At 41.2% G+C, this 26,584-nt stretch overlaps 1 protein-coding gene across 3 annotated transcripts in view; it reads left to right on the plus strand.

The window, feature by feature from the left end:
• The window catches only part of KIAA1217 (KIAA1217 ortholog), a 92,390-nt gene that overhangs the window by 32,409 nt on the left and 33,397 nt on the right, over positions 1–26,584 (plus strand). For 2 of the 3 annotated variants that reach the window (XM_010190430.1, XM_010190431.1), the window contains exons 1-2: positions 11,604–12,436; positions 20,987–21,039. In XM_010190430.1, the coding sequence (XP_010188732.1) occupies positions 11,604–12,436; positions 20,987–21,039 (886 nt within the window). Of the gene's footprint in view, positions 1–11,603; positions 12,437–20,454; positions 20,560–20,986; positions 21,040–26,584 lie in introns of those variants that run through there. The other variant, XM_010190429.1, reaches the window with a different exon arrangement.

The following is a 26,584-nucleotide window of genomic DNA, read 5'->3' on the forward strand; positions in this document are numbered from 1 at the left end:
TTGTCTTTTTTCCCCTCTTTCTTCTGTAGTTTTAGACTCAGAGTTCCCTGTATTGGTCTACTGATAAATAAGTAATGTTTATTACCAACTTCAGGCTAGAGACCCTTAATTCTTAGCTCAATCAAGCAGGAACCACAGGCCAGGTTGGACCCACCAAGGTGGATCACAGCGAAGTCCACTGAATAGACCAGCAAGCAGCAGCTGGAATGAAGCTGCTATTATCCTTTCTGGTTAGAGTATCTCAGCTTGACTTATAAAGAAGAAAAAAAAAAAGAAAAAATGGATGAAAAACAGAGCAGAGAGTGTGCTAAATGAAAAGACATATGTGTAGACTCACTATAGAGAATTATGAAAAAAGTCTAATCCTTATAAGCTTAGGGTAGAAATTGCTGCTCACTGCAGTCAGTGAAGAGAGTTGGGGAATGCCAAAGGGCAGCTTGTCCCACCCGGCTGCAGAGGGAATGAGCTGGCTCTGGAGGGGGCCTGGCTGACTCTTCTAATGCAACTTTAGTTGAGACAGATCGTCAGTACAGAGCAGCTAATAGTGTCATCTTAACTTCTGAGAAGTGCTTAATGCATATATGTCTGCAATACATAGTGTGATACTTTCCTATAGCTAGGAAAATGTCTTTGTTTAAATCGGTACAAAAAGGAGGGGGAAGCATGAGGTTTAAATTACAGGGTAGAGAGACAGACTGCAGACCTGACGTAATAGTTCAGTTTTGCAGAACCTTCTTCATGCGACTCCAATAAGAGTTGGCTATATTTGCTTTAGTAAACTTAAAATACATTTTGAGAGGCTCATAGAGTTTTCAGCACAGGATTTCCCACTTGTACTTGCTTGCTTTTAATTTTTTAAATCCCTAAAAATCTAAAATTCCTGATTATATTGATCTGTTGTCACCAAAGGATAGGCCAAAAATGTACTGCTGGTATGCAAAACATATATGTATTTATGTATGCATACGTAATGTTAATATCCATGTTGTTAATATCCATGAAACACTGTTCTCTTGGAGCTCAGAGGCTCACTTGTGTGCTGGTTCAAAGGCTTCATGTACAGGTTGCTCCTCCCTGCAAGCTTCAGCTGTTCTACCAAGTGTGCTGCTTTGCCAGCAGTGAAGCTGTAGAGCTGCCTGTCCTCTTTATAGTGGTTTGTTCTAGCTAGTAGTTATGTGCTCTCTGGTGTGGGAGGGCTTTTTGTTTGTTTGCATTTTTTTAAAAGAACTAGGGAGTTTGGAATAAATATAAGAGAACTTTATGGTACTTTTGTCTACCCCAAGGCATATCTGTTTCACTGCATGCCTTCAGAATCAGTAAACAGAGGGAATAACAAAAATATGTATGTTTAGGAGAAGTCTGTACATAATCTCAAATCCAGCATGTGTCAGGAGGCCATAACTGTTCTGTTCCTGACTGTTTAGCTTGGCCTCTCAAATTCAATGAGCTTCTGTAGGATTTTCAGTCTTCAGGGAAACACCACACACATCCTTGTAGGTATAAATACAGGCAGTGGGCTCGAGACCTGATGTGGGAAAGTTGAGACCAATTTGGAAGAGTTATTCAGGGTCACAGAGAGCAGTGTGGCGTGCACACACTCGTGTGTCACCTCGGTGCCTTTGTGAAGGACGGCAACTTGGAGGTCTGTGTTCTGCTCCTCCATTTTTGCCATGGGGAAGTTTCTCCCCACCCAACTCTCCAGCCTGTCCAAGTCTCACTGAATGGCAGCACAGCTTTCTGCGGTGTCAGCCACTCCTCCCAGTGTTGTATCGTCAGCAAACTTGCTGAGGGTACGCTCTGTCCCATCGTCCAGGTCACTGATGAATGTATTGAACAGGGCTGGACCCAGTACCGAAACCTGAGGAGTACCACTAGACACAGTAGACTTCAAAATATTCTCTGGCCTTGTAATTGTGTGTTTTACTGATGTTGTGTCTCTGACATTTTTTCCGCTTAAAAAGGAGGGAAGCAAACAGAAAATAAATTAATGTGATGAGCAAAATGATGGAAAGGTCCAACGGACCAACATTGTTAATAATGCAGAAGGAAGTAGGGTGACTGGCAATTTGGCTCAGTGGTAACTTAGGCCTATCATTAACATAGACATTAACATTGATTTTAAAGTAATAAGCTAACCTAAACTTCCAAGCTTGATCTCGGTGAAGCATAGGGTGTTGCGCCTCTTAGGGGCAGGCCCTTCATTATACAGGGGGTTAAACTGAAAAGAAGCTCTTGTTCTGTACAGTACATTATAAACAAATATATGGCAAGTAATTAAACACAGTATGATACGTGGCAAGCTAGACAAGGCTTGAGGGCTCTGATAAAGTATTTGAAATGAAAAGTGATGATTGAATGGTTTGTATGAATGGTTCGTGTGCATTGTTAGAACCTACAAATTAAATTACAACTTTGGGAATGATATATCTCTGCAATATTGATGATATTGTACCTGATGTATTTTAGAATTAAAAGAAGATTCATTACTCTCATGAAAAACTTTTTGTATGCATCAGATGTACTTGAGGACTCTTGCATATAGTGCCAAATGTATGGAGAACTAGTTACAGGATGTCTGATGTTCTAGGATATATTTTATCATGCTGGAGTCCAATTACTGAAAATGTGCATCCTACCAGCTTGCAGTTCACTGCAGTGAAACTACAGTGAAATGTGGTAGTCTTTTTTATCCAGCATATTAGCATAATAATGTGATTTTTCACTGCAGGTTTGTTAGTCTGTGATGAAGAACATGGATGGAAGAATATGCTCTGCAACTGTTGGAAAACGTGTGGTGTAAAAGTGTACTGGGATAATTTGCTTATGTTTTTTACTCTTGATGTTTTTGAGTCTGCTGGTCAGCAGACCTAAGCAGCTTTTTAACTAGGACAAGTATATACGTCCATTCATTAAAAGACAGTGTTTGACTGGTTAGTTAAACCTGCCAAATATAAACCAGATGTTTCAATGGTAAATACTGCTTTACTCCTCCTATACTGCAAGAAACAAGCCTTGACTGATTACATTTGAAATAAAAATAAACAGGTTGAACATTGTTTCTGTGCCATAATAATTTATTATAGTTCTAGTGCAAATATTTAATAAAAATAATATTTTAAAATATTTTACAGTGAAACTGAAAAACTAAACATTTGAGAGAAAATTAATATTTTTTACACTTTCGGATTTTTTAACATTACTGTTTATATTATGCTACATATAAATTTTTGTGAAATTCTGGTCAAGACCAATAGTGGCATACAAATTTGCAATGTATATTACAAATCAGAATACACAGCAGCTGTCTACAAAGCTGGAGGACTTCTCTGCTGTTGGTCTGGGTGTAGTAAGGGGTAGAGCACCTGGATTTTTAGTTTTGGCTACCAGATCTGGCCTGATCTTTGTCCTGATGCTTAAATGCTTTGTGTCAGATTGCCCTTTTGTAGCGGAAATGAATGATGCCCTTTCTAATGGCTGAGACACAGAGCGGGTCTGTGAAACAGAAATGTTACTCCAGAAAGGTCCCATTATAATTGGTTCTTCACAGCGATCTTAGCTCATGGTCATGTGCTTAAATTGTATTCTGACTCTTCTGAATGTCAGTCATGATGGTATAGGCAAATTTTCACTCACATAAAACCAAAAACAAGCAAAAAAAAAAACCCACAGTAAAAAAACCCTAGCCCCACCAAATGAGAAGATAACTGCAGGATTGGGAAATGCTCATGTCATGAGATTTTTCCCCTCGGAAATTTAAGTGCCATCTCTCTTGACTGTAAATACTGTATTTTTAAGAAGACATTTTCTATATTCTATGCTCTTTTCGGGTGAGGATGGAAGGGAGGGAAGCATCCTTTCTCTTCTAAATTTTTTTGCTTCTCTATTGTGCCCTTTTAAAAAAAAATAAAAATCAAACAAGTCTGATCCTAGTGGCTAATGTGGTGTGCTGCAGAGATAACAATGAGATTGATTTCTGGAGTCCCCAAAGTTCAGGTTAGCGAAGCAGCTCAGGTGCCTGGTTAATGAGTAGGCAGCCTCCTCCACGGGAGAAGCTTGCGCTTCCTTCTACCAAATATCACTGCCAACCTGAGTATATGAAAAGCTGCTCAGGTTGATAACTGCTGTATTGTCTTCTAGAATTGTATGTACTGGGTTTGCTAAATAACTGGAAGTCTTCACATATTGGGGAATTAATAAGTATGTGTTTCATAATGATGCCTTTGAAATGCACTCTCTTACCTAAATGGAGGTTACTCACTATTTTATTTATGGCTTTTCCCTTTGTGAATATATCTTGTGTTTCATTCCATAACGTTAGTCCCTTTCTATACGTCTCATAGGCACACATTAAAAAATGGTTGAGTGATTGAATCACATAGTGTTGCACAGTTTGTGACTGGGTGACATGCCAAGGAGGTTATTTAGTGACTAATTTTGAAGGGGAGGAGAAATTGCAGGCTTGTCATGTGGAAAACTACTTCAGTCTATTGAAGCAGCGTTACTTAGATGACCGGCTAAAGCAGGATGGCCTGCCACTGTTGTGAGCAGAGGGAACAAGGAACATTTTTACTGTTTCAAAACCTTTTCCCAGAAGGCATGGATGTACAAAAGATTATACCATAGACTGAGGATTTAGATTCAAGGCTGAAAACAAAAAGTGCTTTATTAGAAGAAGTGAAACCAAATGTTCATCTCACAGCTGTAGCCATACAGGTGATTTCCTTAAGTAACAGTAAGTGACTTTAATTCTTTCAGAGCAAAAATCTTATCACAGATTGTTTTATTTGTCTGTAGGTAACAGTGTTGTCAAAGAGTGTAATAAGAGTTCTGTTGGTTTTAATTGTAGAAACAAATACTCAGAGTAGCATCAGGATAGCTGAAGAAATTATGCCTGAAAGAGCAGACTGTATAGGATTGGGTTTGAAACTCTGCTCTCTGCTTGTTTGCATGATCCGTCTTTAGCATGCACATTGACTTAAAGGCAAGGTGAAGCAATCAAATGTTATTTTTGATATTACCATTAAATTTGTTTTGTGGTTAGCTCAGAATTTTATGGATCTGTTTTACATTCAGTAAAAAGTGAATTAGGTATTCTTTGTTTTGCCCATGGGAGCTTTAGGATATGGTATGAATTAAGTTTATATGTAGTTGGGGATATAAAAGGACATACTGAGACATGTAAAATACCTTGAGATAAAACATTTGGATCACAGTAGGGACTGGATTCGTGCACAAGTGTGCATTAAAGTTACATGTTATTAAAGCTATATAAAATATGGGAAGTGATGCTGTGGCAGAGCTTCAAGCCAGTGTATGGGCAGTTACAATATGGTATCCAAAAAATTCTGCTCTTAAGGATGTGTACACCTGCAGAACAGGCAGAAGTGTATGGAGACTGGATGTCATAGTGACACTGAGTTGTATGGTGATGACACCTGATTAAGGTTCACTCAGGATGTCGCCTTTCTGGAGGGTCATATTTATGTGCTGTAAGTTCCACCTGCTAGAACAGTGAACATCATCTTCTGGTTCTCCTGTTTTGTTCATGTGAGCTTCTACCTAGCTGAGCCTGGGAAAAAAAAAGTCTATGAACATAGAAATTGGAGGACTGGGTGGATTCACCATCACCTACCATCACAGACTCATCCTAAGAAACATTGTTGATCAAGAGAAGGAAAAATCATAGGATTATAAGCATAAATGGAAGAAGAAAACCCCAGTGATTCTCTTGCCATAACCATATATGTCCAATTAAGTATTCTCTTCTGGTGTAATCAGTCACTAGAATTAGAAAATTACAGTTTCATAGATGTGCTGAGGTTTTAGCTGAACTCTGTAATACCGAGATTTTACAGCCAAAACTGCAAAAGAAGCTAAAGAACAGAAACCTAGATGCATACTAAGAATGGGAAGTTAATTATAATAAATGCTGAGATTTGTCAGGGGGCTCTGCAACTCCTTGTCTGAAAAATTATCCAGGGAAAAACAATGGAAATATGTGGGACATGTTAAGAGCAGCTAGCTGGGTCTTGGAGTTCCCCATTCTTGGGAAGGTTGAACATTTGAAAACAGTTCTATTTTACCAGCATGTGGTTCCCATAATGAAAAACAATTGTGAACCCTGGCAGCTCCTAGAGCCTTGTACTGTGGGACCAGGCTTGGTTGAGGCCAGATCTCCAACTTAGCCTAGGTCAGCTGTTTCATGGTCTGAACTCTCTCTTTTGGGCATCAGGGGGCCCTTTCTTAGCCAAAATTGCCAAATGATCTTCTAGTCCAGAAGCGCTGCTGAGGAGCGATGGACATTGAAACCCCTGGCATGTCTCACTACTTGGTCTAGAAAATAACCCCAAAACTACCAAATACCCCCTCTGCTGAAAACATCGTGGAAGAGCTGGGGTCCCTACCTCAGGGCAGACTCTGACCAAGTTGCCCCAGATCTAATAATCTGCAAAGCCAAAGCTCTAGAGCACTCGAGGGATGCCTGATAAGAAATAAGGTCAGTATTTGACTGAAATCTGCCAGGGGTTTTTTCCCAACTTTTGTCTTTACTGATGTTTTTACCTAATTTTTCAGCTCTTTTGGATTAGCATTGTCTCCTGAAAGTATTTTTCATTGGAAACTTCCTGACCAGAAAAAGCTAAAAGTCATGCTGATGTGTTTGCAGTTTTCAAGTATGACATTGGGCAGCTGAAGGAACCTGCAGCTTGGTTTTCTTCTGTAATGACCCAATAGAATGGGGAAATTTATAGGGATTAAAAGGGTTACTATGAGAAGGCAAGAACAGACAAGTGTGACAACCTCTCAGTGATGTCTGATAGCATAAGGATTTGACTTCAGACAGATAGTCATGGTACAGATACTTTAAAATTTCTGTTTTCAGACTGTTTACCAATTCTGTAATTTTCAAGTGCACTGTTTCTTATTGCAAATGATATTATTTTAGGAATATTAAAACTGTATGTGACGGTTTTTTTCCTTAAGTGGATTTGTGCTTTCAGCTGTCCAAACCCAAAATGAATGAAGGATCGGTCATGACAGAAGTGAATAATATAGTGCAAGTACTGATTAAACTAAAGTTTTTGGACAACTAGTACTGTAAAACTGTCAGTTTATTTTTATGAGGAAAGAACAAACTAATGGGTTGTATTTTTGTTGGATTTGGGGTTCTTTAATTAAGTCTTTCCTGATGAGAAAAGTAAAGGATTGCTTCACTTTTTAGAGGACTTTCTTCTGGTAAGCCATTCTATCAAAGGTTTCCTTACAGATGAGCATTTCTGTAGCTTTTTCATCAGACTCTCCATCCAAGCTCTGAATGAAGGTCTTTGCAGGTGTCCTCTGTTTACTGTTGAGTGAGCCAGCTTGAGGAGCGTAGGTGCAGTTTCCTCAGGGTATCAGTGGGAGAATAAGAAAAGTAATAACTTCACATGCCTGAGAGGTGATTAATGGAGTCTGCTGGGAACTCTAGGTGCATGGATAAGCTCCATCTAGGGAATATGCTCCATGTAGGTATTTTGACAGTCTGAAATCTTTGGGACAAAGCCAGTTGCCGTCTTCTCTGTTGACATAGACAGGGCCAGGGAAAGCAATGGGAAGGGCTGCTAGGTCAGAAACTCTGGCCTACTTTTCCCTTTGCCCGTGTTTTGCTATGAGATATTAGCAGATAATGGTGTGCATCAGGCTGCACCTCAGGTACCCAGCTGCGTAGTGAGGTGAAGGGTTGGTGAAGTGCAGATGAATCAGTGCTAGGATTAGTGCTTAGTGCTAGCTGGCATTGCCCTGGTGTGCATGCAGGCATGGCTCTGCGTGCCCTGTGTGCCACAGTGTGAACAATGTGTTGAGGCAGCTGGAGAGGCAGAAGGATAGTGTCTTCGTTGTGAGATGCTCATGTTGGGACAGACCACAAGAGTGACCTATGTACAGGACAGCCCTAACAAATTTAGAATAAAGATCAGCATAGCATTGTGTTGGTCCTGATGGACAACCAGACAGACTGGATTGTACTGCAGAAATCACCAGCTGTTGAACCCCTGAAAAGCAGCTTACTCTCTGCACTCCATAAGGCTTATGATACCATGACTCTGCCCTTCTTTCAGGAGAGCCGCTCTAGTCTAGAGGCAGGGAGCTGCCACAAGCTTTGTATTCTGCTGTATGCAGAAACACCAGGTCTGCTCACCCTTTATGTCAGGTATCAGGAGCAAGTCTCTTCATATGGTCATCCATTTGTGTGTATGGACAGCTGGTTTACTACCTTTCTGCATACAGTCATAGTCAAAATACAGCAAGTTATTGACTATACGAACTAGTTTTGAAATAAAGCACATAACTGGTTTTATATTATGTTCACTCTTCAGTATATAAAGACACTGAAGAGTGTTTAAAATTCCAAATCTGTATCTTACAGACTTAAGTGCTGTTAGACTGACTGAAAACCTCCACCGAAGATGTTTAAATGTGATGTGATCTGTTTTACTACAGAAAGTGAAAGATTCTTAGTGATGCCTTTTCCCCTCAAATATTTTATACAGAAATTGTTGCTAGCGCTTTCCCATATTGTAACCTAAGGACTGACAAAACGAGTTTCAATTTCAAGGAAGTAAAGTCTACAGGCAGTAAGAACAAGGATGAGCTATGTGCTAAAGAAAGCCACACCCTCAGGCAAATGTATTACATGGCTGCAGTCAAAAAGCACATGATCCTCTGCTTGGACTAAAAAAATACTCTTCCTTTTGTCTGCAAAGCAACTGGCTGTGATAGCCCCTCATATTTAGAGGCTCAAATAAGCCAGATACCTCTTTCTCTGTCCCTGAGTCATGCAGTTGAAGTTCAAGAACATGTGGCTTAAGACAGCCTGCATATTTGAGTACATGTTTTCATTGAGCAACATGGGGGGTTTGTGGCAGAAGACAGAAGAAAAAAATCACAGAAACTGGGATATATATGAGAGAGAGTAGTGAGTCTTGAATATCACACAGAAGATGTATAGATGAGAAGCAAGAAGAAACCATCAGTCACTTTTTTAAAGTTGCCATTAACAGAGATTCTGGAGATTTTGGAGAAGAGAGAAAAGTGGAAAGAGGTAAAATACCAACTGGGTGGCAGAAGACACTGTAATCAGCTGGTAAGGCTGCCTGGCTCCTGGTCACCAGCTAATGTCCCTGCTGGGCCCACATGCCCTGGGACACATGCCCTGGACACCCTGCAGCTGTGGCTCCACCTGCTCTCCCCTTCTGCACGCTCCACCCAGGGGCTGAGTCACGGCTTAAAATAGAAGGTGAACTTTTCAGGAAGTGGTTGTCTGCCCAGGCGTTAGTGCCCTGTCCAGCCCAGTGGGGTCTTGATTCAGGCTGTGTACTCCCAGTGCTATTTTAAAGCAAAAGCAAATAGCATTATATACATCAATACTCAGACACAGAGTTTTGAGCAATAGCTCAGCCATGTATTTGAACTTATTATTTCCATCTTAAAGTATGGCTATACATTAAGGTGGAAAATAGGAATTCTTCTTTGACGGATTTCTTTGACTTATGAGAAATGAACATGCATATACAGGAATATGAAGCCCAGAAGTTAGGGGAAATTAAACCTGTTGCTTTCAAATCTTTCCATGGATATTTTCTCCCCTCTACAACATAACATTGGAATTTTCCTCTCACTGCAACCCAGCATATCCCACTGTCTGTGGTTTCTGTGCCAGATACTATTGCATCTGTTGTAGCTTTACCTGAAGCAACAGCATCCTATAGCTTGTACAGTAGAAACTAAGGAGGATTGTCTTTCTAAGAAATCTTCTCTCTGCAAAACATCTATGGCCGCCTACCCCTGGAGGTATAATCCCAGAGCTGCTTAAGTCAGCAGGAGTCTTTTTGTTTTGCTGGCCCAGGTCCAAAGTCTGAATGCACAATACAGCTCAGTATGTTGCAGTGTTTCTTCAAGCCAATGGAAAGCTGTGTTGAATGTCCACTGATAATTTTATTAATACTATTTAGTTATATTTTAAGTTTCAGACTACAGTAATTCTCTGTGCAAATGAAAAAACATCCCATGTTTCCCTTTGTCTTGATCACTTTTGTCTGGCTCATTTATAACCCATCCCAGCATGCTCCTTTGTTCTGTTACACTTATTTATTACTCCTGCTGCCACAATCAGGTTATCTCCTTTCTTCTTTCAGATACCTGATACTCCAGACTTTTGATCTCTGGCCCTGGGGAACGTCATTTATAATTCCCAAGTGCAGATCCTGCCGTGATGAGAACGGCTATTGTTTATATACCGCCATCGCAGTTCCCTTGCCTGTGGAAAAACCTGTGGTGGGGCAGGAATAGACTGTAATTTCTTGCTTCATCAGCCATGGATCACTGTAGCTGCAATGAATCCCGTCACATTGTCAAAGCAGGGAGTGAGAGGGGAGAAAAGCGGTAAAGATTTCAGCAACTTCCACTGCACTTTAGTGTGTGCTCTGTAACTTTAGGAACATGTCGTCGGGTTTGGTGATGCCCAGTTTTGTACAATCCCTTGGAAGTGATGGAGAGGAAAACTGTAATTGCCAACACAAATTTTAGAAGCTGTAATTTTTTTCCTTCTGTAGCTGGGGGAATCCAGCTGACTTTTTCATCTCCTTGTTTATCCACCTTACCCTAACAGCATCAGAGCAGGCACGTGGTGCTTGCTAGGGGGATAATTTCTCCTGTGTCTCATTGACAATGTTCAGCCATCTAGAGAGTCAGAGTGAGATGCTACAGTTGCAGAAGCATGTGTATCCATTGCAGGTTTTTGCCAAGACCTCTGTTAACAAAGCACTGATATGTTGGTATGGAAGTTTTCCCTTTCTTTTCCTTGCTTGCTCATTCCTTTCTGCTGGCAGTCACTGCTGCTGCTTGCAAAACTATGATAATATATTTGGTGACTTTCTGAGCACATGCTCCACAAACTGTCTGAAGCACTGTTATCTTTGCAATGGAGGAAACATGTTTCATAGGGTCAAACTGTTTTCATGCAGCTTGACTGTGTTACAGTCAATATATGTTTGTCTGTGTTGTTCTCCTATGCTTTGTGTATCCTTTGTGTAATAAAGACCACATTGAGTTATTAGCAAAAGGCTAAATTCTGCTCTGAACCAAATGGCCAGTTAGATGTAATATTTATTTTTCTTATCTAAGGACTTCAGGTCTTTTTGTGATGCCAAAGCATCAACATTTTCTTCCTGGCTTCGAATCAGTGAACTCTAGTCTGTCTGATCAATAAACTGTTTAATTCTGTCACTGGTATGTGTACTTAGAACACCTGCCACTGAAACTCCCAATTTCAGCTTCGGTAGCTGCGAATATCAGATTAGGATAAGATGATACTTGCATAAGTAAAAGCCTTATTAAAACTCTCATATTCCTTTAACATGCAGCCCATTTTATTCCTGTTTATAGGTGTTATTTTCTTTAAGCTCTGAGGTTCCAAAGTGTTTTATTTATGCAGGTGACAAATTATTTGGTCTTGCGGGTTTGGGTTTTTCCCTTTTTCTTTTTCTGTAGATGTCGAGGTTTTCACAACCTGCCTGATGTTTTGCTCATTCAGTAATTTTATCTTACATTTTTTTTCCTTTTCTTTCCAGATGCAGAGGGAAATTGCTTATACGGGCCGAGATGGCCCAAGTGCTTCCTGCCCCGGATCTGCCACACACCCTTCGCATGCGATGCCCAGCTCTCCGCCCTCCACCCCAGTGCCCCACTCCATGCCTCCCTCTCCATCCAGGATTCCCTATGGTGGGGGCCGGCACATGAGTGTGCCAGGCAATGCCACCATCCCCAGGGACCGGCTGTCCAGCGTGCCAGCCTCGCGCTCGATATCACCCAGCCCAAGCGCCATTTTGGAGAGACGGGATGTGAAGCCAGACGAGGACATGAGTAACAAAAACCTTACCCTGATCCGAAATGAAGGTCTGTACAGTGACCCCTACTTGTTTCATGAGGGGAGGATGAGTGTGGCTGCACCCCATTCTGGACACCCTCTGGATGTCCCCGATCACATTGTAGCCTACCATCGCAGTGCCATGAGGTCATCAAGCACTTACTGCAACCCTTCTATGCCTCCTGAAATGCTGGAGCAGTCCTTGTACAGACAAAAGTCACGAAAGTACCCGGAGAGCCACTTACCCACTCTTGGCTCTAAAACACCTCCTGCCTCACCCCACAGGGTGGCTGACATGAGAATGATCGATATTCACCCTCACCATAGCACTCACATTCCCCCCCACACCATCCAGCCCGACAGGTCTTCCCCCAGCCGCCAGTCCTTCAAAAAGGAGCCAGGACCACCTGTGTATGTGGACTCGAAAGCACGAAGCACTCTCGTCCACCCGGGCATGGCTGAGGCTGTGCCCCCTCCAGCTGACAAGCAGGCTTTTGGCTATGGGTCACCTGTAATGCCCAAGGACAAGGAGACAAGGTAAGGCAGAGCTGGGGCTTCATTTATGCAAATGAGAAACTTTCCTAATCTGTGCATCTTGTGTAAGACTCAGGGGACAATGTGATGTGTAGGAGGCTGCTGCACCAGGCTGCAGTGCCTATTAGCTGTCTGTCAAGGTAATTTGGAAGAGATGCGACACCACCCGTTATTAATTTGAAAGTATTGTCAACCCATGATGAATCCCTAGTTATTTTCATTTGTGTAAATTTCAGTCATTGGAAAAAACATAATAAAATAAAATTATTAACTAGGATTTTTCTTTCCAGACAACCAGATCATGTTACAAGAACAAACGATGTTCTGTTCCTGCTAATAAGGGAATATATTTCACCCCTGTTAAGAATGACACTCTGATATTACAATTTTCGTTCTTTATGGAGTGGAGCTTTTCTCATCTAGTGCTGGGAAATGGGAAGAATTTATCATTACTGTCTTATCTCCTGTAAAACGTGAATTTGCATAAAAATAGGACAGTTGTTTATAATAATGTTCCTCAAGTAGAAAACGCTGAGAAGAGCAAGTCTGTCCCAGGAAAGATATTGAAACACAAATGCTGTTCCTAATGATTTTTCCAGCATCACAAATAGTTGGTGACCTGACTGTTGTTAACTTCTGTGCGCTGCCAGTGACGACAGTGACCTCTCCTGTCTTTTTAAGGACCAGATTTATGCAAAGGTCTGTGAAGGCTTCTCCTGCCATAGGCCCTGCCCTAGGAGAGAAAAATCGATACGCTGCCAGTCGGTTGCTGTGTATTTGCACAGGTTGTACTGATCTCTAGCATATTGTTTGTACTGTTAACTTTTATAGAGCTCTTTAGGGAAGTGAAGATGAATAGCTGGAAAATACTGAGCTCACAGAGGCCAAAGGTAACTGCTGAATGCCGTAACCACTGGGGAGATATGGAGCTTCATATAGCCCCTAAATTTCCCTTCCACCTAAGCAACTTGCTCAACCTCTGACCACGCTTGTCCAGAAAAAAAGGTGGTGTGAGGTCCCTTGGTGGGGAGAAAATGGAGGATGGAAAGAAGTCAGCCATCCACAAAAATTACAGGCTTATAGCTTGGTAGTTATGTTGACACAAGGATATGAGTTAGGATGTACTACAATCTAGGGTCAGTGAAACCTGATTTGTATCTATTTATTTCAAAGAAAAATATGCAGGTACCCAAAATATAATTTCAAGCTTCCATTATTACAACTAGGAAACAATTTGAACTATATATGCCAATTCTAATCCAAGAGAAAGCTTTCAGATAAAAAAATTTACAAGGTTCATGTTAGGGGGCTGAAAATAAGGGAGAACACCACAATAACTTTCCAGTCTGTGTGACTTTCTCTCTCCACTTTGGGCACCTCATCTCTTCACTCTGCTACACAGGCATGCACAAAGCTGTGTATTTGTGTATATATAAAGAATGACTATACAGATAGTTCTGCAGCTCCTTAAGGGGAGCTTTGCACCAGGGGTTTTAGTCCTGATCTCAGAATATATTTACAGTGATGAGTATATGTATAAAATATAATGATTGCATAATTACACTTCCAAATAGATACATGACCTTAAAATGCGGCATGGTGTGTATTAGCCACATGACACTGAAAAATTCATTCTGAAAGCTGCCCTTATAGGTTGTGGGTTTCCTTAACCTTGAGAAAGTGTGACTTTTAAAAACATAATTGTAAATATCAAAAGCAATTAATGGAAATCGGTGTGTTTTCTAACCACTGCAATACTAAGAATTGAGTTTGAGTTCTACAGATATAAAATGCTCTAAGCCTTATTTTAGCTTTGTAATAATTTCATGAACTTTGAAAGCAAACACTGCTGAGATTGTACTAAATTAAACATGGAACACTAAGGGTATCCAGGCTGAGGTGCTCTTTTCCTGCTTCAGCAGAGACTGAATTATTACAAGGTTGTAATGAACACCTGAAAGGTGACATACATAATGGCAGAAAAGTGTCCTGTACCTTCTTGTGTGGGACTTACCCATAAGCAGTACAGCTGGCCTTACTTCTGTGAGTAAGAATATTTTGGGACTGGAGAGGTGGGGCTGAATTCATCCTCTTCCAGGCATGGCAGAAATGACATGTATGCTGCTCTGTCATGCATGTTATCCACTTGCTGATGACCGTGCAAGTAGCCTAAAGCAACAGGCCACTGACAGTGAGTGGTGGTGTGTTCAGTCAGCCTGCATGCAGACGGAGTCAGGTGTGGGGTAGCAGCAAAGGCATCCTGAGTATCTGTTAGCCTTGGGGATACCAAGGAGGGAGGTCTTTTGTATTTGTGCACTGTGGCAAGAGAGACTCCCCATCCTGACTCATTCAGGAGTGGGTTGAGGACCCTGCAAGCATCAAACTCATAATCTCACACTGTTGTTCCTTCAGACCCTAGTGCAGTGTGCTGAGAACAAAGAAAACATCCCTTGTGCCATGTCTTTGTGGAAGTTACATCGAAGTAGCACTTCAGGACAATGCATAGTTTAAGTCAGAGAAAAGATTAAAATGGATAGTGGCAATGACAGAAGTTACACTGAATCGAGGTCCGTCCACTGAAAATGGGCCTGTCACATTTGGAATATTAACTGCAGCAGATTTGGGTCTACAAAAGATGAAAACTGGCATTTCTGACCCCTTCTTTTGGAGTTTCCCATTTTAGTTTTGCATTGCAGAAGACAGTCTTGTCAAGCCTGTTATTTAAGCCAGAGTTGAGGAGGATTTAATTGCTTCATGTACTTCTTTCTTTTATCAGTTTTACCTCAGGTATTTTCAAGGTAACTACTTGCAGTAGTAAATTCTCACAGTAATTAATTAATCCAGAAGAGTTCTATTTAAAGCTCTTTTACAACAGTGAGAAGAAGCAAGTTCATGGAGATTTAAAAAAAATATGTTAGCATCCATATGCACAAAAATATTAGAAGTTGTAGCACTTCATCTTTGAGGGGTCATCATCCCTTAAACTGAGGTTTACAGGAAAAATTAATAATTTTTTGTGAGTATGAGCTGTTTGAACAGTGATTTGCTATCGTATGGGCCACAGGATGGCCCATTTGTATAGCTTATGGTGAACAGTTCTGGAAGTTACTACAAGCAAAACAGATGTTTAAGTGTTGTATAATTGGAAAGCGCATTAAATTTAATGCGATTTCACTTACATTCTTTGCATTTAAAACATGTTGCAAAATTCTAAATAGTTTGATAGTGCTGAATATGTATATGATAAATGCTGATACTCACTAAAATACAGTCCTTAGAATAGCAAGATAGCTCAATACAACATTTTTCCTTCAAAAGCATTCCAGGAGTGTACTATGGTTTTCTTCTGCCTGAGCACAATTTTTGTCCGTTTCTTTTTATGATGTATTAATGAGAAAAGATGATGGTAGAATTGAGCAAAACTTGTGTCATGTTCATGGCTCATAGCTTGTAGTTCAAGACTAAAATGTGTAGGTTATTGGATATTTTTCCCATCACAAACCCACTTTATTGTGGTCCACCCAACTATGGATGGACTCTCTGTGCATTAGGAAAAAATATGGTTATGCTCTGTAAAGCCGTGGACAGTGAGAGACTCCATCAGCAGTGCACTGAAAATTGTTATAAGAAAAGTGGGCTTTGCAGATACACTCACTCAGACACTTTCCACAAGGCAAAAATTGCATCTTCCTTTCCAGAAGATGTTGAAAATGGCAGAAAAATATTAATGTAGGTGACCAACAGAGGATGGAGGAAAGGTAAACTGTACTTAGGCTTCTTTCTGTCAGAGAAACTGTTTGTAGGAAGATGAGAGGCAGGCCCTTGGATAAGAGTTGTCAAATAGTATCACAGCTGGCAATGCTTCGGAGCTTCCCTTTTCCCTTTAGCTTCAAGCTCTAGAAAGTTTGAATTTAACCTTATTCTTAGAAGACTGAAATATTCACCTGTGCTTATCTTCCCCTTGGGAGGGGAGCAGAGTACCAAAGAGCTTTGCTGTTCTTTGCTTCACACCCTTCCAGATCCTTTAGATGCACTCTGCTGTTTTGGGAGGTTCACTTGGTACTAGGGAAGCCCCTGGGAAAGACAGCCTAGTCCTGTTTCTTTTTTTGTCTATTTTTTTTTCTTTTTTTTTTCCCTTTTTCCAGTGAGATAAACCATTTCTAATGAAATGTTTCCCTCATAGGGTAATGTAGAAAGAAATGTACTTTTCCCTGTCTCTGACCCTCTTTTTGATTACTATACAGACTTTACTTGGGTTTCAACTACAAAATATGAAGTCACTGACAATAATTCTCCAGGATAGAGTGCCAATTAGTTCGTGGTGTCAGGCTTGGTATTTGAGTACGTCTGTTGTGTACAACAGCCTAGGGTCAGACAGCAACATGAATGAACGGTTGCACAGCCCAGTTCTAGTTTCTGTCTGTACAAAGCATCTTCTCAGTGATGTGAATATTAAAGATGTCCTCAGGAAAGAGAAGAAACATGCAAGTCATGCTTAGATAGCATTGCTGTGAGAAGTGGGTACCAATTCAGCAATATGCTGTATCCTGCTTGGGATTACTTCCAGTTAATTGCAGTAGAGGGAATGATGTGAAACCTTAGTGAAGTTGTAAGGAAGAAATCTGATTATGAAATCTGATGTTTCAGTGCACAATCCCCGGAAAAGCAAGGGCTTGTTTTGATTCTGCTGAATCTAGGGAGCAAGATGCTAAGGCAAGGCCCCAGTGCCTTGTCGTACCCAGGGCTGGGGCTGTGGTCCAGGCTGCCAGGGAGAGCAGGGCTGGCAAGCAGCCCGTGCCTGCTTTGCTGACCAAGGTCTGTGACAATCCAAAGCCAAGATTGGCAGAGAGGCCTGCTAGAGCTGGGAGTTGCTTCTGACCTTGCCCCTTCCTTTCCTCCTCCAACACACTACCACCTCTGACTCTCCCAGCATTCACAGGAAAACAATGTGAAACAATGCCTTTCTGTGCTCAGGCTGATAAAATAGCCATTTCTTACCCAACTGCTGCAGAAGGGACCCTCCCTGCTCTTCCTGGATGATGGAGAGATGCACATTTATCTGGAAAATTAATCTGGGAACGTCCTTCTTATGCTACCAGCGCCAGCAAACAGGCACCACTATGTTTTGTTCTGCTTGATCCTCTCTCCTAGTGCTCCACGTCCCAGCCTGCCCTGTTCATGAGGCCTCCGGCCTGCCCCATGTCACCAGGGTGCTGGCCTCTCATGTGCCCTGGGGACCCTGGCCTGCCCCATGTTGCTGGACTGCCAGCCTGCCTCATACTGTGGGGACCTCAGCCTCCATCCATGGATCCTCAGCCTGCCTGGTGCAGGAAGGAATGGCTGGGCAGGCTGTTTCCCCGCACCTTCCCTCTGCACAGCAGGGAGCACAGTGAGAGGTAGAGAATGTAATGTTGAGAGCCAAGAATGTACAACTGTTGTGACAGTGCTGGCATCCGTGATAGACTCTAGCCTAGCACAGGCTGAAGAAAGTGTTCATTTTCTCCCTCTGGAGCCAAGGTTGCTCTAGCCCTTCACAGGGAAGTCAGAGGGGAAGGAGGTGGCTGTGAAGCCTGTCCCTCCTCCTCCAGGGCCATGTAGCAGGCAGCAGAACTGGGCATCCAGCTCTCCAGCCACCTCAGCCCAGGGCACGGCCCCACCGCCTGGCCAGGTGCGTCCCTCCCTGCCCATGCTGGAGCACGCTGCCTGCCACCTCCTTCAGTCAGACTGCCAGGTCTCTGAAAATCAGGTCATTTTATTTAATGCCTAAAAGGCATTTAATGCCTTTCAAACACCTGTTTTTGAAATGTTGGGTGCCAATGGCCATAACAAGTCTGGGTATTACAGTGAAACGATCACAGGAAAAATCTTGGTTTGTCTTTAACGGAGTAACTCCAGAGCACATGTAGATTCCTCACATTCTTAATGCTTTTACCATATGAAGAATAATGTGCTCTGTGCAATTGATTCCAGTATTTCATTCGTTTTTCATCATCTCCTATCTCTGGAACATCCCTCTCCCTCTTAACAACATATTTTCCTAGATTTCATGGCAAAGGACAAGATCAGCTTTGTGTTGCCTTAATCTCTTTTGAAGCAGAAAATTGTTTCCAGATTATCAAATGTGGGATGGAAAAAACATCATATTTATTAATTGGTAAAACAGACTTCCAATTGAGTTTAGTTCCAGGAAGGTTTTGTGATGATTATCTGGAAAAAAAATGTTTTCATTATTAAGTGTCAAAAATGCTGCATTAAAGTTTGTTAGAATATATTTATCCCAGGCTTTCAGTACTTGTTTTTGCTCCAAAGGTTACTGTAGCCTGAACCAGTTTCTTATTTTAAACTTATAATAGTGGAAATTCTGTAACGTGTGTCTTGGTTTGAAATGAGTTAGGTCAGATTCACCAGTTTTCTCATCACCATTCAAAATACCTTTCAACATGAAGACAGAAAAGTAAGATGCGCACACTGTATTAAATCGCAGTAAGAACATGTCTGCTGGCTGAGGACTGACTGAGCACTCTTTTCTTCCCTCCTTGTGTCTGTTAGCATCTCATTACTTGTTTTGCTGCCCTGTTTTCTCAATGCCTGGATGTCTTGGAGTCTCTCCTGGCTATGGTATCTGCATGCTATCCCAGCAAACCTCTGTTTCATTTGCTGAAAGTGAATGAAATTATTAGTCTGGATAATCTGGCTGTCTACAAGATGGGCTGGTTACTCACTTCCTATCCCGTCACCTTGCTTTCACCTGTATTGATACCTACACTTGAGTTTCTGTGGCCCTTATTGATTGGCATTATTGGTTTGGCCATTAAATGGCAAATGGAGCTGGGAGAGGCCAGAGCACGGCTGCTCCCACGTGCCCAGGATGCTGCAGTGGTGATGGGGGGCCCTGAAGCAGGCTGAGTCTGGGGCTGTGTGTTTGTCCCATTTTCTTTCATCATTTGTGGTTGCTGGTCTTAGTCGCTTGCTTTTTGAGAAGTTTTGTTCCCAGTCATCTTCCAAAATCACACCCCACTGTTAGCATTTGCTTTTCTGTGTTTTCCCAGTCACTTAACTGCTGGTATATAGGGACGCATTTTCAGAAGGTCCTGTCTGAGATCCGGTATTGATGCGTGTCTATGTTGTGATGTGTCATTGACATATGGGCATGTAAAAGTAGACACCTGTGTGAGCAAAAGGCTGTTTTGGAGCTCACCGAGGAAGTAACATGGTACCTGACTAATATATGCATTTATGTGAACAGATAAGCACTCCAATGTTAGACTATCTATCCAAAAAAGTAATTGTTGCTTAGTGGCCTTTGGTGCCTATGGAAAATACTAAGCAAACCTATTTCGGTTCATCTTCATATCTTTTCTAACGCTTTTTAGGAATTTCTCAGGATACGTGCAAGAAAATAAATCTGTTTTAAGATGATGTTGCTGTACAGTCTGCATTTGTTGTCCTGTGCCTGTCTGTCACGTTGCTGTCCTTCCCAAAGCAGACAGTTGCAATGTCATGTGCAAAGGTTTTGTGCGGGGAAGTAGTCATCTTGGGCAGATTAAATGCTTCTCAGACAGAAGTCCTGGGTTTGGGGAAAGTAATAACAGTAACAAAAAGAAGCGTGAAGTCTTTAATCCTGAAACCTTATATACAGGCACTATACTTGCCCAATGTAGGCAGAAGATAAAATATATGTAATGCTGAAAAATCTTATTTTCACTAGTTTCACGAGTTACTAACTGGTTGTTTTAGGTGCCTGTCTTGTGAGATCATTAGACGTTTATTATCTGGGTGATTGCTTGTTTTGTTCTTTTTTAACCAAGCAAATGTCTTTTTTTTGTTGTCTGTTACTGTGCAAAAGCTGTCCAAACCAAGATGCGGTAAGCTGCTGCAACAAGGTTTATGCAAACCGGTACCCGTGAGCCTTTGCGCAAACTCTGCAGTGTCTTTCCAATCCTGTGGTAATCATTCAACTAGAAAAACAAGTCCGAAAGCAAATATATCTGGCTTTAACAAACGGTTCTCTTGTCTTACAGAGAGAGGATACAAGCCATGGAGAAACAGATTGCCAGTTTAACTGGTCTTGTTCAGTCTGCGCTTTTTAAAGGGCCAAATACAAGTAATAGCAAAGATGCTTCTAGGTAAAAAAAGAATTCATTAAATCTGTTTCTCTGTAATGATTTTAGTAATCAATCAACAAAAATACTATTTGATTGTAATAGTAAAAAAACCCTGAATGCTCAATCATTTTTAAGTATCTTTATCATCCCCATGCGAATGCTAGGCAGAGAGGAGGAATATGCCAAATGATACATGGAGATTAACTGCATTACTCTTGTGTTAAAAAGAATTAATGTAGCTACATCTCTGTGCTTTATGCTGCTTATACTCCATTCCTTACTTAACTTGCATTAAAAGCTGATTTTAAAAAAAGACAACTGAGAAGCTACTGGTGATTTATATTAAAGATATATATGCTAGACAAGGCCATTTAATTTGCTGATTATAAACTTCACTACAGTTTTATTGTTAGCATGGTAAAATTATATTTTTCTTTTTATTACTTAGTGAGAAGATGACGTTGAAAACTGTGTCCAGCAAGAGCAGCATTGACACTGCAGGTAAGATCATTCACTTTTAATTTACAAATTATTCAGGTATATGGATAGCTCTAACATTACTACTATCCCAACTTATGGAAATGTCAAATTTACTTAAATCCCATAGTTGTACTGTCAGAACTGAAGTTTAAGTTCAGGATATGGGAGTTGATCACATCTTTATTAAGATAGAAATTTCTAACAGGTTGAGATGGTCTTTGGAATGAATTCCACACCTGTACTGAATGGTTTAAATGAGATACAGAGTCTCTGTGTATGGTGAATTTTCCAGTGACTCGCCCTGTCTATAGTAAATATCTGTCACTAACCCCAGATGTATCCAAATTGCTGTAGAAGGCTAAATATTTCATTCCTATTCTGGCCACATGAACTTTTCTCTAAGGTTCCTCTGTCAGTAGGATGCTATGGATGTAATGACGCTAAGGAATTTAGCAGTCAGCAAGATAGCGCTTTCCCTAATTAAGCTGTATTGATCTGTTACTAATTATTAACATGTGCCTAAACTGTTCTGAGCAAGCATCAATTATGAAGCCAATAAGAGCTGGTCTTATTTTAATTTCCCACTTGGAGAGCTGTTAAGTGTTTAAAAGATGGAGTTAAGGCTGCTGGGAAAGAAGATCTCCATGTGATTTGAGCTCTTTGTGTATAAGCTGCTGCTGGAGGTGTCTGCAGGGTGTGCGTCTGTTTATATACATTATGCTCTGAATGCAAATAAAGGCAGTTCCCTACTTCCTGGTAATGCTGTTCCCACAGGGAGGTCTGTGCTCCGGCAGGTAGTAAACCACACGCATTTATTAGCAAATCTATTATGCTCTTAACTGGCCTTTCTGTTGGAGCTGTTAGTTCACGTTCAGGATTCCTGTTTATCTAGAATTGTGATATGTCATCCTAACTGGCAGAAATCAAACCAGACCTGGAAACTTATCAAGCATATGCAAGAGCAAGCGAGCTAAAGTGCTGGTGCTGGAGCTTTGCTCCCAAGCTACTCTCTGGTCCCCTTCCAAATCTTACCTTCCTGCTGGCCCCTGGATGGGGAGAGCAATACTTCAGGCTGTGAGGAAATAAGTTGTAATTTATCAGTTTCAGACAACTTACTGAAAAGTTCATCATGTTTCAAAACAGCTGCAAAATGGTCTTACATTTTCATTTTCTCACTGTCACTATACACTGAGAATTTATGGTATTTCCCACTTGCACTGGCCTCATCTTATGCAAAGCACCTATGAAACCATCAAAATCTGCACATGAGTCGCCCTGTTTTGTATTGCCTGTTCGGCTCTTCCGCTCTCCCTGGGTTTGGACTGATTCATATAAGTACTTTGTGGAGAGTGCTGACTTGGAGATCCTGATCTTAGTGGGCCCTGCTTTGAGTGGGAGTTTGGACCAGATGACCTTCAGAAGTCCCCTTCAACCTAAATTATTCAGTGATTTGTGTGTGCATATGAGTTTACTCTCAATTAAATGAGAAATTAAATAATATTAATTGGGAAAACAGCCCTATACAAAGCAAAGGTGGGGGATTCCTTGGTGTGGAAGTCATGCTCAGCCCACCAGAACAGCATGGTTCATCTGACCACCAGCCACTTCCTGACACTGTTGTTCCCAAAGGCTCCTCACTACCTTGTCACATGACTGAACATATGTCCCTGAAATGGCAAAATTACAAGTAACATCTGCATGTCCAAGCATGGTAGGGATGGGGTGGGTGGATGTGTAATTTACTGTCAAAAGACCAGATCTGTCACGGACTGTCAGAAGCATTGACAGTCCAGCCCATATCCAGCATATGAGTAAGGATACCAGCATGCAGGTTGTGCAGTCGATGCCTTTCTGATCACTTGGGAGACGGGGCTCAGACAGTGGAGCCAGCCATGCAGGCAGCTGTCTGCAAGGATCTCTATCAGTGCGATAAAGTATAGTTGTAACTACCTCTGGTATTGGCATCCCTAAATCCTGTCCTTCCAGCATGACTCAACCACACAATTAAACTGTAGCAAGTAAGGGAAACAAGGTGCAGTGCTGACCCCAATATGCTACAGTGTTGTAACCCACATCAGCCATTATTAAAGACTGCTGTATAATAGAGTATATAGAGTTCTGTATAACAGAATATTTTACTTTTGCACCTGCTTTTGAAATTGCACGTAACAGGTTCTAATAAGTCAATGGAGTCTCTGCTTACTTGAAAATTAGACGATCTGCCAGAACATGCTACAGAATGTTTCTCCTTTTTGTAAATATGCTTGGGTTTAAATGTGCCAGCAGCATCTAGAAACGCTTTTGCCTATTGCTGTTTTGTTCTTCAATTCACCCCAATCCTTATTAAGTATAGCCATTTAGGCAGTTGGCTCTCTTAGCATACAGTTTCACTTGACAACTGTGCACTAAGATACCAGTTTTAGCAATTTCAAAGTCTATTTGAAAGAAAAAGTGGTATAAAATGTTGATTGAGCAGTCCTTTCTAGAGCACTGGTAAGCAGAAATGTGAATTGCTTTCCGTCCTGAACAATAAAACATCTGTGCAAGATAAAATTGGCTCATCAATGTTGAACCAACATTGTATTTTACAGTATGTGTTCCAGTGATAGGAGACTTTCATGCAAAAAATGGAGAACTAGCTCACTTGGGAACGGAAAGAACCCAAATTTTCTAAGTCCTAGTTAACTCTATATAGCTAGATTGTGAATGCTCTGGTATTTCATATAAACCAAATTGTCGCATTTAACATGTCTTTGCTTTGTGGTAGATTCTTTAGCCTCACAGATTAAAGAGTTTAAATAAAAATGCCTTTTCACTGGGGAAATACTATCATGCTTGTCTGCATTTCTTATGTTACATTGCTCTAGGCTCAGTTCTTTCATGGGGGTGGTTTCAAAGAACAGTAACCTTCCACGCACTGGCTATGTCTCTTCTACTGATGTTAGGAGAAATCCCATATCCTTCTTCAGTTCATCAAAAGTGAATGGCATCAAAGAACTCTTCACTTAGGAACAACATGCAACCATAAAACCAAACTATACTAAGAAGAGTATCCTTGAGATTACTAACAAATATTCTGAGAAATGCTCACCTACTCTCTTTTCTGTCATATTTTGTTCATCAAGTGTTGAGACTGAAAGATTAAATCCTGGATTCATTGATTAAATTGAGATTAATTGTATCATGGGTTACCAAAAAAGCAATAGTTCTTTGCTAGTTGCTGCCTTGTTGGAAGAGGAAATTTCCTGAAAAAGCATCGAGGAGTCTTTCTGCACTACCACCAGTACAAACCAAGGGAGGGAGATGGCAGCAGGGAGAAGTAATACACCTGTAGTGCTCAGGTTTGATTCCTCACTCTTTGTGAACTGTCTTGTCATCTGTGCATATCTTTGTGCCTTTTTCATATGCATGACTCTTGCTGTGATGATTTGTGCATTAAAAACATTGTCCATATGTGCTTCCTTATCTCAGATTCAAAGATAGATCACACTGGGCTTTGAACTCTGTCAGCATTTGCAGGTCAAACATGATTCTGAATTCATTCTGGATCAATGAGGTGAAGTTGCACACTAATACATATAGATATATAGATATACAGATATATAGATATCCTGATAAATAAACATATTCTATTCCTTTAAGGGTGTTTTAGTGCCTGGCCATAACAGCTTGTTAATGATGGAATTGCAACCTTAATGTTGCATTTGTCTGTTTGTTTAGTGGATTCTAACAGGATGGTAAGAGAACTGAGTAACTGTCATGAGTCTCCTCAAATGATGCTTGAAAATGTCATGGCTCTTTAATAAGATGAGTAATTTGTTAAGAAACATTGTTGGGTGTCTTCTGAGAGCCTTTTTCCTAGTCTGCTTCAAAATAAAAATCTTAGCATTTTAGAAAGAAAAACAAAATCTGAAAGGAGAGCAGTGTCTTCGCAACCATAGCAAAGGTCAAGTGTCAGGGAGTGGAAGTTGTGTTCCTTACCTTCCTGAGCCTGGGCAATAGCAAACCTTTCCCCTTTCTGCACATCAGTTATCTTTGTATTTTAAAAATGGCAGCTTAGTTCATTAGCCTTTGTAAAAGAAGTTAACATTTGTTTTTTGCCCAGAGTATTAGGGAATTATGAGGGGTTTTGCATTCAGACTCCCGTACCTAGCTCCAGCAAGGGTTTATTTATAAAGCTGAGAGCCAATGCTGTTTCTTTCCCTTCAGTCCATCTGGACGTACATTTAGTTGCAAAGCTACAGCCTGGGACTATTTCCAAAAGCAAGCTATACTCCCCAGAGGAAGCAGCCCCTCATTCAGCTGCCCTTTTATTCCTTTTTGATGAAAATACGTATCTCTGAGAAATCAGTTGCTGATCCTTACTTCACTCAGTGTCTGTGGTTGTGTTCCACACCCTTGGGAGCCTCACGTTGTGCTTCCTAGGCTCTTTGCACGCTCTGCAGCAGGGACACTGTGGCCACTGAGAGAGCCTAATGGGGAGAGGAGGTGGCCGAGGCAGCGGAGGAGGAGGGGAGCTGCTTTGCAGGGAGTCAGAGACATTTATTGTTTACAGAAGCCGATCACAGTCCATCTACACTGAAAGGAAAGCAGGCACCCCTTCCTGAGAAAATATGTGAATTGACTGGGGTCCAGCATAGGGGGAGAGCCTGGTGGGGACTGATTCATGCCTTGGCTGCATCATCACAGGGTTGGGGGTTGAGGTTTTGGAGCTTTTGCTTGAGGCAAAGAATAGCAGAAAGGTAGATGTGCTTTCAAAAATAGTCCAGATTTGTGTGGCTGAGGATCAGAACTCTTGGAGGCTTATCCACATTTTTTCAGACTCTCTGGTGGTTTCTGTTTGTAGGGTTTATGAACTAAATACCCTTTTCTTAAAAAAAATGCAAAAAATAGTGGCTGTGGGAGGGAAATAGATGCTTGACTGTAGGAAAAACTGCAATGTATCTGTAGACAGATAAGTAATATTTAGGCTGATGCATGGAGTGGGTACAGAATGACAGTGAACAAGGACTGTTTATTTCTTGAGTGTTGCTTTCTGTTAAGCAGCTCTTTGAAAGTCAAGAGAGCATTGAATCATACAGGAGTATAGCAAAAAAGTGCAGCAGCTTGCTCAGCAGTGAAATGAAAAGTGCCGTTGTTGAAGCACCGAGCAGATCTAGCTGGAGCACATTTAGGTAAAGTATAGCATTACAATGGCCAGTGCTGGGCTAGAACAGCTTTTTGTTTGAGCGTGTCTCATTGTACATAGCACAGGTTCAGCCAGAGGTGCCTGTGCTTTTACTGACAGGAATTGCAAGTGTAGGTAAAGCAAGAAATGTGATTCTTCAGAAACCTTTTAGCATATTTTTAAATAAAAATAGTCTGGTGTAATTTCCATCCTCCAGATATATTTTTCAAAGTCTATGTTTGAGGTATCGACACCTGTTGGCAAAAGACCTACTTCTTATTATGCTGAGCTGTACTCACTCGGGCACATTTGGATACTTTACTGATTGAAAAGACTACTAGGGGTGAGAGGGCGGGGATAAAATTTACCACTCTTGGGTTCATACTCATTCCAGACATA

Source organism: Mesitornis unicolor, unplaced genomic scaffold (assembly GCF_000695765.1).
Source record: "Mesitornis unicolor isolate BGI_N332 unplaced genomic scaffold, ASM69576v1 scaffold10238, whole genome shotgun sequence".
NCBI lineage: Eukaryota > Metazoa > Chordata > Aves > Mesitornithiformes > Mesitornithidae > Mesitornis > Mesitornis unicolor.